This window comes from Peromyscus eremicus, chromosome 11, assembly GCF_949786415.1.
Source record: "Peromyscus eremicus chromosome 11, PerEre_H2_v1, whole genome shotgun sequence".
Lineage (NCBI taxonomy): Eukaryota > Metazoa > Chordata > Mammalia > Rodentia > Cricetidae > Peromyscus > Peromyscus eremicus.
Window position 1 is genome coordinate 25588375 of NC_081427.1, and position 14684 is coordinate 25603058.

The 14684-nt window shown below is 38.6% G+C and overlaps 1 protein-coding gene across 2 annotated transcripts in view; it reads right to left on the minus strand.

The window, feature by feature from the left end:
• Positions 1-1300: 1300 nt before the first annotated feature.
• Positions 1301-14684, minus strand: part of Zfr (zinc finger RNA binding protein) — a 65029-nt gene continuing 51645 nt past the window's right edge. Inside the window, exons 16-20 of one of the 2 annotated variants that reach the window (XM_059276562.1) lie at positions 12204-12301; positions 11271-11366; positions 3484-3595; positions 3268-3365; positions 1301-2787 (exon numbers count right to left, since the gene is read on the minus strand). In XM_059276562.1, coding sequence (XP_059132545.1) covers positions 2608-2787; positions 3268-3365; positions 3484-3595; positions 11271-11366; positions 12204-12301 — 584 coding nt within the window. In that variant the 3' untranslated portion in view covers positions 1301-2607. Of the gene's footprint in view, positions 2788-3267; positions 3366-3483; positions 3596-11270; positions 11367-12203; positions 12302-14684 lie in introns of those variants that run through there. The other variant, XR_009382101.1, reaches the window with a different exon arrangement.

Below are 14684 nucleotides of genomic sequence, written 5' to 3' on the forward strand. Positions count from 1 at the left end.
GACAGCTGTGACTGGTACGAGAGAAAGCAGCAATTGATAGAGGAACAGACAGTTGCCCAGAGGCGTTGGAGAGATTTTAATTTTTTTTTTGGGGGGGGAGGTTACAGGTGTGGAGGGCAGATGTGGAAGGACTGGGAAATGAGAAAGACTGAGGTGTATGACGTGAAATTCCCAAAGAATCCATAAAGATTATTTTCTAAATATTCATTTGAAGGAAAAGAGCTCAGAGTACCTCCAGGGTGACCTGGTAGAAAATACTGCCTAGGTGTTTTCCCAGATTCACCCATGAAGCCACATGGAGCCCGATGAAGCTGTGTGGTCCAAGGGGGCAGTTTACAAATTGTGCTAGCAGAACTTGGCATCCTGATACAACAGTTACTGTCATGGAGGTTTGAAACAAGGTTCTAAGAGTCACTGATGCTAGGCAATGTGTAGCAGGGTCAGATTCCCTACACAGAGCTCCTTAGTGGAGACACCAGGGTTTGTGATGCCAGAAATGTGGGGTGTTCAACTGAGGAAAGCTGTCAGCACTGAAGGGGATGGACCAAGAGAGAAGCCATGTGGACTATGAATGACAAGGTGCAGGGGTAGGGCTGCTCAGTGTGCTGCAGCTCACCTCATGACATGCATAACTTGGACACAGAGCCAGGGACAGAATGCTATTTTAGATATGAAGTAGCCTGACCTCTACAACCAGGTGCCGTGTTTAAACACTTGGTTTCCAACTAGTGGCAGTTTTGAGAGGTTATGAAACTTCTAGGATATGGTCTAGGGTGAGAAGTCTTGTCCTGTCTCTGCTTCCCATTCGACCAATACGTGGAGTTCCAGCTTCACCCTTCTCATGTAATGAACCCACCTGTGGCTACAACTTCCCCACCAAAATGATTACCCTCTCAAACTTTGAGCAAAAACACTTACTTACTTCCTTCCTTTCAAAAAAAAAAAAAAAAAAAAAAATCTAAAAATTATCTGGGTACTTAAAACCTCCTAGCAAAAATCTAAACATAAAAACAAAGGCATGCTGAAGTCAGACAGATAGTACTACAGTTCTGTAAGAACACCCAGAGACTTCTAGTCTTTAGTCTGGGGAGGGTTCTGACTCTAGAAAAGTGAACCAATTTGATGGTGAAATCTAAAAACTTTCAGAATTATGTGACCAGCCAACATACACTTGGCAGGAGTAACACACACACACACACACACATATGGTGTATATATATGAGTATGGTTTTACTGAAGCGTACGTAGTATCAAGCCAAAGTCATCTTCATCAGGCCTACCACATAATACAATGAAGTCGTTCTATGAATTTAAGTTTTTATTTCTGTATCTCACTGTAGTGCTGTGACAAACAACATCTGTGTACCAGAGCATACATACACCAACAGGAAGATGGAACTTGCATCACACCACTGCTAGGGTATTAGCATTTTATATGAGACATAAGCATGTAAGATGGCCACACCAAATAATTTTCTGTTTTTTTCCTTAGATAATCTTATTTTTTTTAATCAGTAATACTTTATCAATCTCACTGTTAATAGACCTATAGATGATCTGAATGATGGGATGTGTGGGGATCATTCAACTGTGTTATACTGTTAAGAGCTGTTAGAGTAATTGCACACACATTAATAAGGAACTGTCACCATAATTAAGGGCTAGTTATTGTTAGTTGCACAATGATAAAGTTCTTTTGAAAACAATAGCCCACTTATATGTGAAAAATGCCCTTTCCACTTGTACAGAAGAAAAAGTATTCAGAAAGTTATTTTTGGCCTTGCTATGTCAAAAAGTCAACTGTACAAAGATCTACGTGTTAAACCTAAAATTATAATTTTAAAAGACTATTAAAAACAAAAACGTCATGCATTTTATTATCAATTATGCAGAGGCTTTAAAACTGTTGCAAGACCATATAGTATATATTAGCTTTTATACTGCTAATGCACAACTAACAGCAAACTTGATTAGATTAACGAATTTGTCTTAATTACACCTTTATATATCACACTAGATAGACAAATGCCACAAGATCTGCAGAAACACCCAGTTCTGAGCACTCAAATGGCAGGGTAGCTTTTTGTATTTTAATCCTTCACATATAGAATAACAAAAGGAAAAAAATCCTGCAGTTTCACGTTACAAAAAAACGTACTGCTGTGAAATATTAAGGGGTAAAGGATAAACACAAAGTAACTTACAACTAGGTTCAAAGCAAACAAAACTTCTAAATAAACGTATCAAAACACATGGAGCAACTGAAGCACAAATGCTGCATTAAATACAGTTAAGATTTCATAACACAATACACTAGTTAATAAAAGACACAAAAATACAGGGAGTAAGGGCAACCAGTCAATAAAATCAAAATAATGGGGAAAAAAAATGGAACCACTATTTTTGCCCTAGTTGAATTTATTTTTCAGTGTCTTTCCATCCATATAATACCTAACACTGTACATTAAGTTTTTTAATGTCATAGAAAAACTTGGTTCTTCCATGAAACTCTACATTGTTGATAAACTTTGAAGTAGACATTACTATGAATGGAAAACAGCCAATAAAGCGGCACCTATTTGAACACTGAGGATTTACAGAAACTTTTTAAAAGTTATCATAATCCTTCTTGTCTTTCTTCCCCTCGGCTTCAAATCCGTCTACTCCGTCACTATCCCTTCTTCGTTTCCTGTTGTTGTGGATGTTAAAGCGTTGGTTCATTTGTGGTAATGGATCCATTCCAAGCACTTTGTGTATCTGACGGAATGCAAGCAGTCTCAATGCAAACTGAAATAAGAGTCAGAAGAGGGAATGACTTTTAAAAATCAGACGCTCTAAAATTTGTACTTTATATTTATCCTTTTTTTTGGGTGCACATTTACACCATGGTCAGAGTACAACTTGGGGGCCATTCTCTCTACCATGTGGGTTCTAGGAACCAAAGCTCAGGCCATTAGGCTAGGCAGCACACACTTTTACCTATATACTATCTCACTGACACAAAAACACATGAATTCTTATTCAGTTCACTTCCTCATATAACAATATGAGAAAAAAAAACTTAATGAAAGAAACACCCTGAATGGGTGCTGAGATTAAATGAGTATGCCCCACCACCTCTGGAAAGGTACATCTTTTTAATATCCCCTTTAAAGGCTTACTTTCCAAATAATTATCACAGTGACTATTAAACAATTATTTCATGTAACTAATCATTTATAAAACCTCCAAACCTTAAGGACAGTAATCCAACAAGTATTCAAATACCTGTGCACTGGATGTAATGTCTTCACGTTGTTGGTCAGTCATTGTTGCCAAAGTATCAAAGGGATCCTTTTCACAAGGATCCAAAAGTCCAGGGCTGCCTATAATGATCATTGTAAAGAAAGAAAAGCATTATTAGCATTATCTCCTTGGGGAAGTAGGCCTCTTATTCAATAAAGAAATCAACTTAGTTTTACGTAATGAAACCCCCCGACTTACCTTTGAGAATAATCCCTGAAGAAATGCACTCAAATACTCTTCTCAGGGCATCTCCAGGGCTCTGAGGGCTGGAAGCACTACTGATTGCTTTCTCTACCAGCAACTCCATTGCCTAAGATTAAAGACATAAAATACACTCAACAGCTTAAAGACTGTTTTCAAACACCATCAGAATGATGGGCAAGCGTCCTTCAAGATTTTGAAGATTATGGAAGTTATGATAAGGCAATGAGCCAGTGAGACGGCTCAAGCGGTAAAGGGCACTTGCTGAGGAGCCTGAAGTAACCTTCATGGTAGAGAACTGACTTTTCCAAGTGGTCCTGAGACACACAGACACACCACTGATGGAACCTTAAAGGTACAAAGAACTGACTTCTTCAAGTTGTTCCAACACATATACAAATGTAAAATAATAATTTTTATAATACAAAAATATTCAAATTAAATAAAAGCCTCTCATATTATCTCTTTAGAGGCTGAAGCAGAATTATTTAAAACCATGAACTGGTTGAGAATCAAGTCTGGGTAACCTAGTGCCACCTCAATAATAAACAAAAAAAAACAGGCTGGGCCCTGGGGGCAAAGACAGGACGATCTCTGCGAGTTCAAGGCCAGCTTAGTCTACACAGTGAGCTCCAGGACAAAAGAACTAGAGAGACCTCCATCTCAAAAAAAGCAAACAAAGAAACAAACTCAAGGCAGTAGATCAGAAGTTCAAGGATGGACTATACAATGAGTCCCCAAGCCCAAAAGTTAAGGGGACACCAATTTTACATTTTAAGTTTGAAGAGAAACATCAGGTTAATAACTACAGACTCTAACAGGGTTTCTCTGTGTAGTCCTGGCTGTTCTCAAACTTGGAGATCCACCTGATTCTGTCTCCTGAGTGCTAGGATTAAAGGCATGCGCCACCACTGCCTTGCCTGTTTTTCTTCAAAATCACTGCATACCTACTAGTAGACACTTCTTCCTCTCTGTCCTTTCCTCCTCTAATGTACTTTCAAATTCTACAGATTTGCCTACTCCAAACATTGCATGCAAAGTGAAGCATATGAAGGCTATCTTCTCCCATCTAGTACAAGGCTTTGGGGTCATCCAGTGTAGCTTTTGAAAAAAAAAATTTTATTTTTACTAATGTGTATGTTGGATGTCTGCCACATGTATGGAGGTACCTACCAAAGCCAAAAGAGGGTGTTGGATCCCGAGGAGCTGGAGTTATAGACATTTGTGAACTGCCAGAGGTGGGTGCTGAGAACTGAACTCAGATTCTCTGGAAGGGCAGTCAGTGCTTTTAACTGTTGAGCCATCTCTCCAGTGCCCACTGTAACTTTGATTTCAATTGTCAATAGGAATTCCAGGGCCTGTCAAATGACTTAGCAAATCTGAGGACTTGAGTTTGATCCCTGGAAGTCATAGCCCAAGGAGTGGAACAGACTACTATAAAGTGTTCTCTGTCCCAGAGGCACATACACATTGCTCAAAATACACAAACAAAACACAATAAATAGGAGCTCAAAAAACAATTCAAAGAAACCAAATAACTTAAAACCACAACAAAACCCTAAAATGGTTCCAAAGCCAAAAAACTTATACTCAGTTATACAATTAAAAAAAAATCAGAAAGACAGGGACTGAGAAATGGCTCAGTGGTTAGGAGCACTTGCTGCTTTTGCAGAAGACCCAGGTTTGATTCCCAGTACCTACCTTGTGGTTCTCAACTGTCTAACTCCAGTCCAGGGCTCTAAAACCCTATTCCGACCTTCTCAGGCACACACACGATATACATATACATGTAGGCAAATCATTCATACATATAAAATGATAAAACTTAAAAAATAAAGATAAAAGCCAGAGGTAATCTGGATACGGAAGATGGTTGTTTGGCTCGAACTGTTTGGGAGGCACCCAGGCAGGGGGATCAGGATCTGTCCCTGGTCTATGGGCAGGCTTCTGGAACCTGGTGCCTGCGGTGTGACACCTTGCACAGCCTTGGTGCAGTGGGAAGGGGCTTGGACCTGCCTAGGCTCAGTGTGCTGGGCTCTGCTGACTCCCCTTGGGAGACCTCAATTTGGGAGATGTGGGGATGTGGGGGGGTGGCTTGGGAAAGAGGGCTGGGGGGTGAGAGGAGGGAGGAGGGGGGATCTGTGGATAGTATGTGGAGTAGAAATTTTCTTAAAAGAAAAATGAAAGAAAAAAAAAAAAGCCAGAGGTAAAACAATGTCAGTCCAATCTCAGGGTGAGGGCACAGGGCCAAATCTCAAGATCTCTTGCTCCTCCCAAACATAATTGAAAATGGTACAATGCACATGCTACTGCCTCCAAGCAAAAATGGAACAGCTTGCACCTAACAGGAAAGGACAGCAAAAGACCACCCCCAAGAAACAGTGACTATGCTCAAGCAGGTCTTCCTGCACTCTCCATGTGGAACCTGGGGTGGTATTAGGAAGTGAGTGAACACTTCACTAATAACCTCTTAGTTGAGGAAGAATGGATTGTGCCACAGGACATTTTCCTAAACTTAAAGATCTCTTCTGACCACCCTCACCTTCTTCCTTGGAGGTAGGAGAAGCAGATAATTTGTAATCCTGGGGCCCTGGGGGAAACCAGCCCTTAGAGTACAAAGGGTATATACACTTTACCCACATCTAATGACCTAACAATAAACACACATTTTAAAGTATAGGCTAAAACCGGCCTTTTGAATTTACTTCTTTCCACAAGCAGTCCTTAGAGCATAACTCACAAGGGAAAGAAAAAGGATACTTTAAAAAGATTCAACCATTTATGGGTCATAAAAACTGTGGAATTAAGCCCTAATAAAGAATGCTAGTTTGTCATTTCCAACAATATGGATAGAAACTAACATTATGTGATAACAAGCCACACACAAATAGTCTATGTTCCCACAAAGAGAATAGTGGCAGAGACTGTGAAGAATGTGGAGGTGGTGGTGGTAAGACAGCTAATGGCCATACAGTAGAAATGGATAAGCAGGATAATCTATGTTCTGTGGCACAACAGGGCAACAATGCTTACCAACAATTAGTTAACGAACTTCTTTTTGGAGGGTGTACATGTGTTAGGTACTGAGAATCAAAGCCAGAATCTTGCAAATTCTTGGCAAGTGCTCTAACATGAACTACATCTCTAACTCTTAACTGTTTCATCTCAAAGTAGCTGCTGGAAGACTTTAAATGCTCCCAACATAAAAAAATTGAAAAATGTTTGAAGTGATAAACACGTCAATGACCCAGTCAAATTATTACACATTTATATGAGTGTACTGAAACATACCACTGTACCTAATAAATGTAATTATGTCAACTAAATATATAAAACAAAGAACAAATTTGCATGACATATTACATTCATGTAAAGAATAGTATGAGAAGTCTATTTTAAGTATAGACTTTGCATGGCAATTATGCATTAAAAGTTTATTAATAACAAATGTACCCCTCTGGTACAAATACTGACACAGAGGCTGTGCATGTACAGGGGCAAAATTTGTATGGGAACTCTTTTTTTTCCAATCATTATTTCTGTGAACAAACCCGCTGTTAGTAAAATCTAATCAACATTAAAAAAAATCTATCTGAATGATAATATAATCTAAAGTTTTGGATTCTAAGAAAACTAAATGACTACCACGAAGCCAATAAAATGAAGTCAAAGTTCAGATAACCAGGAAGACTCCACAATACTGTACCAAGCTAAAATCTAAAACATTATGGAACCGTGGTAGCTTGAATAAGAATGCCCCCCCCCGCCTTAATTTGAATGCTTGGTCCACAGTTGGTGGAATGGGGAAGGGCTAGGAGGTGTAGCCTTGTTGAAGAGGTGGATCACTGAGGGTGGGCTTTGAGGTTTCAAAAGCTTAAGACATTCCCAGTTAGCTCTCTCTGCCTCCTGCTTGTGGATCAGATTTAATTAAGCTCTTAGTACTGCTCTAGTACCATGCCTCCCTGCCACTATGCTCCCCACCATGACAGTCATGGACTCTAATCCCCACAAACTCTGAGATCCCAGTAAACTTTTCTATCCGTTGCCTTGGTCATGTGTCTCTTCAAGGAACAGAAAAGTAACCAGAGTTGGTGTACAGAGTGGGCTATTATTGTTCTGTAAAAGCCCAATCATGCAGTTTCTGGAGGAATGTGAAAGACTTTGGACTAGGAAAGTAGTTGAATGCTATAAGCAGGATTTAATGGGCCACCCTAGGAGGAGCCTGGAAGATAAAAGTATTGAGAGCCATATGGACAGAAGTATAGAGGCCCCGCTTAAGAGGTCTTTGGGGAGTGAGGAGTAGGTAATAATAGCAACTGGGTTAGAGACCATTCTTGTGGTATTTTGGAAAAGAATGTGTCTGGTTTTTGCCCTTGTCCTAAGAATCAGCCTAAGACTACTGAAGAATTTAGGACTAATTTCAACGGCAGAGGAGATTTCAAGACAGTCTAATGTTTACACTGTCATGTGCTTATTAGTTACCACTCTGATGTAGGTCTACAATGAAAAGAACACCAGGAAATTTGATGTTGGAATCTTAGTTTGTGCTGAAAGAGACAAGGAGAAATGGAATTGAGTGAGTGGTGCCCTCAGGGCCAGATACCACTCAGCTAATCCTACAACTTGTAAAGAGAAATGGCCTAAGGCAGTGGTTCCCAACTCTAATGCTCAGAACCCATAAAATTATTTACCCTGCTACTTCATAACTATAATTTGCTACTGTTATGAATCATAATGTAAAATATCTGATATGTGACCCTTGTGAAAGGTTTGTCTGACTCAATAGGAGTCACAACCCACAGGTTGAGAACCACTGGCCTAAGGAATTACCTGTTCCAAACGAGCAACAACAAAGGAAAGTTTATGCAAATGTAATTTGAGGAGGGGGCCAGGTTCCATCTGAAGCAGGCAGAAAAACTTGGCACCATTGCCACATGGTTCTGGCTTCAGAATCATGAGCGATAGAACAGTACAGAGTTGTGTGTTGTGGAACAGAATGTTTGCTTAACTAGTCAAAAATATGTTACATTTGTTTGTATTGCAGAATAATTGTTTAACTAATTAAAGATGTGTTGCTGTTCACCTTGTCTGCCTAAGGCACCTAATTAGTCTAATAAAAAGCTGAACAGCCAACAGCTACGCAGAGAAGGGATAGGCGAGGCTGGCAAGCAGAGAGAAAGGGTAGCCAGCTAGGGGCTAGCCAGCCAGACACAGAAGAAGCAGGAAAGCAGCATGGACAGTATGTAGATGAGGTAAATGAGTCTTGGGGCAGTACATAGAAATGGATTAATTTAAGTTTAAAAAGTTAAAAACAATTAATTTAAGTTTAAAAGTTAGAAGCAAGCCTAAACTAAGGCTGAGCATTTGTAATTAATCATAAATCTCCCTGTCACGATCTGGGGGCTGGCAGTCTAAGGAAGCCTGTTACAGTTGTAGAACCTACCTTGACGGCTAATGAAAACCACTGAGGCCAGGTATGTGGCAGAGGCATCCCTGCATGAAGGCTCAGAGAGGACACTGCATAAAGCTGTGGGGTGTCTGCCAACATCAGCTGCAGACAGGGAGTAGAAGCCGGACAACAGAGAGAAGTCTGTTGCAGCCAGCAAAACTGGAAGGCAGAAACAATCTAAGCCCTTTGACATCAGTCATAGAGTTACAGGATTTGGAATTTGCCTTATTGGGTTTTGGTCTTGCTTTTGTCAAGATTTTCTCATTATGCACCCCCTCTCCCCTTTGGAAAGGTTCTGTATACTGTGCCATTGTATATTGGAAGTGTATAACTTGCTTTTTGCTTTAGAGACTGCCTTGAGACTCCAAGAGACTTTAAATTTCTAAAATTGTTGTGATTTGTGAAAGAATCTGGGGACTTTTGAGGCTGGACTAAATTCATTTTGCATTGTGGTACGGCCACAAGTCCATGTCAGCAGGGAGTGGAAATGTGGTAGTTTGAATGAGAATGGTCTGTACGTGCTCATATATTTGAATGCCTGGTCCCCAGTTGGTAGAATTGTTTTGGGAAGGATAAGGACGTGTGACTTTGTTGGAGAAGGTGTGTCACTGGAAGTGGGCTTTGAGTTTTCAAAAGTCCATGCTATTCCTAGTTATACATACATACATACATACATATATCCATCCATCCCCCATTGTCTCAACATGGAAGCTCTCAGCTACTCTTCTAGCATGATGCCTGCCTCAAATACACAGTTGCATTCATCTTTGATTCATTCATGTATTTTTGTTTCACTTGGCTTGTTTGACATAGGGTCTTACAATGTAACTTACAATGTTCTGCCTCAAGATTCCCTAGTGCTGTGAAACCAGGTATGTACAATACCTGGATTCCATTCATAATTTGAAGATCTAACCACACAAGTAACAAACACATGTATCTCTCCCTACTCCCTCAATAAAAATGAAACATTACAGTTCTTTATCTTAATTATTTCCTTCTCGCACTCCCCTTAGAAATAATCATAAGAACTTGGAACACATCCTTCTAAAAGTTTTTGCAGTGTAGTAAGTATGTAATTTGTAGCTCTAAAAAAGTATAATTTATCTGGGAAAAAACAATTGACCCCTATAAGTCTGAAGTCCAAAGTCCAGGCTTTTGTTTGGTTTTTCAACACAGGGTTTCTCTGTGTAGCCTTGGCTGTCCTGGAACTAGTTCTGTAGACTAGGCTGGCCTCAAACTCACAGAGATCAACCTGCCTCTGTGAGTGCTGGGATCAAAGGTGTGTGCCACCAATGCCTGGTTTAAAGCATGGAATTCTTAAACACAGACAAAAACAAACAATAAAAAATAAAAGATAAACTTGGCTTTTTTTTTTTTTTTTTGGGCTTTATTTTCTCAAGACAGGGTTTCTTTTTCTGTAACTACTCTAGCTGTCCTTTACCTCACTCTGTAGACCAGGCTGTCCCCGAACTCACAAGAGATTCACCTGCCTCTGCTTTCTGCTTCGGTTAAAGGCATGAGCCACCACACCTGGCAACCTTGGCTATTTAATTTTTAATAACCCACTTTTAAATCAACAGGTTAAATTTTATTTCTGAACAAATTTCTATGTGAATGTTTACTATTCACGAACAGTTTGTCTTTAATAAAGGCATTGGGTCTTTTTATGTTTGTTAAGACAGGTTCTCACACGTATAGCTCATTACACCCAATTTCCTTGAGAAAGGGTCTCTCTCTGAACCTGGACAGTAATGCTCCTGTCGTGGCCAGCACAATACTAAGGTGACAAGTATGTTGTGGCCAGCACAATACTAAGGTGACAAGTGTGTGTCCACCATGCCCAGTATTTTATGTGAGTTCTGGGGACTTGACCTGAGGCCCTCAAGCTTGCATAGCTGAGCTGTCACTCAGTCCAGTATAATTCTTCTTCTAAAATTTGCAAACCCACTTAATTTTTTTTTAAAGAACTATTCATTTACTCACTCCTTCACTGTGTGTCTCCTTACTCTTCTGTGCACCATGGTATACATGTTCAGGTCAAAGGACAAGCTCTAGGAGTCAATTCTTCCCTTCCACCATATGGGTTATAGGAATGGAACTCACGTTTTCAGGCTTGTTGGCAAATGCCTCTACTCACTAAGTTCTCCAGCCCAAGCATAATTTTTTAATTAGTAAATCTTAAGAAAGTAAGCATTTTTAAATCCCCAGGATTTTTATCAAGACAGAAAAATACGGTATGTAAATGAAAATGGAGGGTCAGAGGATAAAGAGTAAACAGAAAAGACCCTTCTAAATGCTCATCTTTCATATGGTGCTGTCACAAGGTACTTACCCAGCTGGGAAAATCAGACCAAGTTGGAACTCGTTGACAAAGGTCTCGGAGAATACGTATGATAATCACACAGGACTGTAGGCCATTAGCTCTAGCCTTGAGGGCAACACAAAAACCAACTGAATTAATCTTAGAAATATCAAAAATATCCCTTGATGAAAAAAAGTTAAAATACCACTGTTCAATGGAAGCTCAGATAAAAATTAAAATAAAAATAATTACATTTAAGTTGGGTTCAATGAGCTGCCATTTACAGCAGTATTTTATGCCAGAGTTAGTATTTAAAGCTAGTATTTAGGTCAAAGTAAACAGATTATACAAGAATAATATTTCTTGATCCCCTGTGAACCTTGACCTGTGTTCATACAAAACAGTAAACTGAAAAAACTCTGCCTAAATTAGGAATGAAAAGAAAAGTAAAGAGCTAACAGGTTTGTCTAGGGACTGGAAGGTTGAGAAGATCTGTTTGGTTTCCGGTCCGTGCCTTTGCATGTCTGCAAAGTCACTAAACCAAGCAGCGGTTCCTCACCTTTCATTCCCTACACTCATCAACTTAGAGAAAGGGGAAAATCTTAAAACTATACACAAAGCTTTAAACACATATTCCATTATTTAAAGCAAAGTTCATCTGCAGCCTTATGGAATATAATATATATACAAAAACACGTGATGTTCCCGAAGAAGTCAACTTCAAATATAGCCACTAAAAATAAAAAACCCGGAGTACAAACATCCCCCAAGCCTGTTTATTGTCAAATTAATAGTAACTGCAAAATGCAGATCTTTATACTCAGCTATGATACCTTATTTTCTGAGATTTAATTTAAAATAGTGTTGCTTAGGCAATCTTTTGAAATGTTTAAGCATAGTTAAACATGTACTGAACTACTCTCTCATAAGGCTACAAGAAAAAAGTAAAATGATGTTCCGAACCTGGAACCACTTAGCGTGGCGTAGAGCAGCCAGAGCGTCAAGGCATTTTTGCCTGTCCAAGACGTCCGGTGGGTCTTTCACCATACCCGAGGTTACATCTAAAATGGATTGAATTGGCAAAATGCAGTGAGGAATGGGTGTTTGACCAGGTGAGCAAGACACTTCCTTAAAGTAGCATCAGTGTCACGTGAGCCATTTGAGAGTTTTTCAGTTTAATTCGTCCAGGGAGTAACTTTCAACAAATTTACATAATACAATATGAAGAACAAAAGGAGAATTAAGATTAACTCTTCCATGATCCAATAATTTTCTGGGAATAGAAACCTTACTCACCAAAATGAAATCTAAAGGAAAGATTATTGGACACAGCGCACCAGCACAAAGAAGACAAAGACAAAAGGGAACACAAAAATCCACCTTAAATGGGAATGTACAATAATAGACCAAGTTGGTAAAGTATTCTAGGTTATTCTGGGGCTAATATAAGAACGAACTTAAATAAATATGGAATGGTCAATACAACAATTACAAAAAAAACCAAAGGACCAAAATGAGGTTTAGTTCTATGAGAATTCAATTCTTTATGTTCAACAGAACTTTAGCATGTCGTAAGGGAATATGAAATGCTTTCTAAAGTGAAAAGTTTTCATTCAAAGTATTCCAAACAGCAAGCAGAGAGAAACAACGAGTAAAGCAGAGAAAGGCTACAGGAACTAGCACAGTTAAATACAATTAAGTACAGAAAAGAAGCCATAAGCAGAGTGCTCTGATGGTAAATATGTAGTCTTTTTTAAGTTGGTTAAAATGTGTTACTTTTTAATAAAGCTTTAAAAAATGGGAAACTAAATTAGGACAAGAAATTAGCTTTACATTAACAAAGACCAATTTACATTAATAAATCATTCACAAAAGTGAAGATCCAAAAAGGCCAGCTACATATTTATCTGAAATACCTATAAAACGTGCAGAAGATAATAAATTTGCTGGTCAAACTATTCTATAACCAAATAGTTAATACTTAATTTAATTCAGAGTTGCCATCAACTTTAGTACATTTTGCTTTTCTGGTTTTTGAAACAAGGTCATCTATAGCTCAGGCTGGCCTTGAACTCATGGTTTATTCTCCTCCCTCAGCCTCTGAGAGCTGGGATTAAGAGTGTGAGCCATCATGCCTGGCTTATAGTATATTTTTTAAATGCAGGAAAATTATAGAAAATAATCTGCTGAGTATAAGCAGTAGCTAGAGAGCACCAAAAACCATGATAAATTTAGGATACATTAATTTACTGACTTTCAAATGACTATGAGCAACAAAAGAAGAAATATAAAAACTAATGAGTACTGTTAGTCTGGGTAAAGTTCTTGAATTTTTGTCTTATAAGAATTTAGAAATCAATTTTATTTTTATTTATGCATCTTTGTGGGTGCCCATAGAGTCCAGAAGGCAGCAGATCCCCTAGGCCAGGGCCAGGAGCAAAGTTGGTTGTGTGCTGCCTGACCCTGGGTGCTGGGAACTGAAATGGGGTCATCTGCAGGAGCAGCAAGTGCTCTTACTCAATGAGCCATCTCTCCAGCCCAGAAATTTAGAAGTCTTAGGAGGTAAGTTCTCATTCTCATGAATAGATGAAATATGAAAAGGTATCTAAAAAATGAGATAAGGAGAAAGGACAAAGAAAGGATAGCTAACTACCCTGAAAAAGAAGAAAATCTGCCTTAACTACTTCCACTCTCCACAACATGAAGACTATGTAGAAGGCCCTCTGACTCCTTATTTACAATACGTTAAAGTCAAAATGTAAACAGACAACTATGGTCAATGTAGAAGGTTTCTAAATCTACTGTATTTCAGAATCTTACAAATTCTTCCAATAATTTTTTTGTACACAAGCCTAACTTTGTAGATTTTATATAATATAAATTCAATGATGCCAGAACACCTATTATAAGTTAAAAATAAGTAAGAGCTATAAGTAGGAAATTTTTGTTAAATTTAGTGTGGATTTTTGTACCCATTTTTATATTTTAAGTAGATTAACCCCTTAGATATATTGTGCTAAAATCATACTTGTTCCCTAATAGTCAATGAAACAAAACAAAGAAACTATTAATTTATTAAAACAAAATACAAATTCTTTTCCTACATGAATGTATTTCACAAATTTTAAGGGGTTAATCGCCAATTAGAAGACATGCTGTGTCCACACTATTTTATAATTAAAAGTTAATGGGAATATATTAATTTCAATTAACATGGTTATGTAAAAATATAATTCACCCAACTACTTAAAAACTAGTGTGAACACTGCTCAATTCTAGAAGAGACAAAAGACAAACAAAATAGCCACACAAAGGACAAAAAAAATGCCAGACTCTGCATCCAAAATCCCCCCTTAATCAAATGGCAGATGTGACACTGAGCTTTTGAAAACCTTGGTCAAAAATCCTTCCGATGTCTTGGCAGCAACCCCTGACAGGAATCAA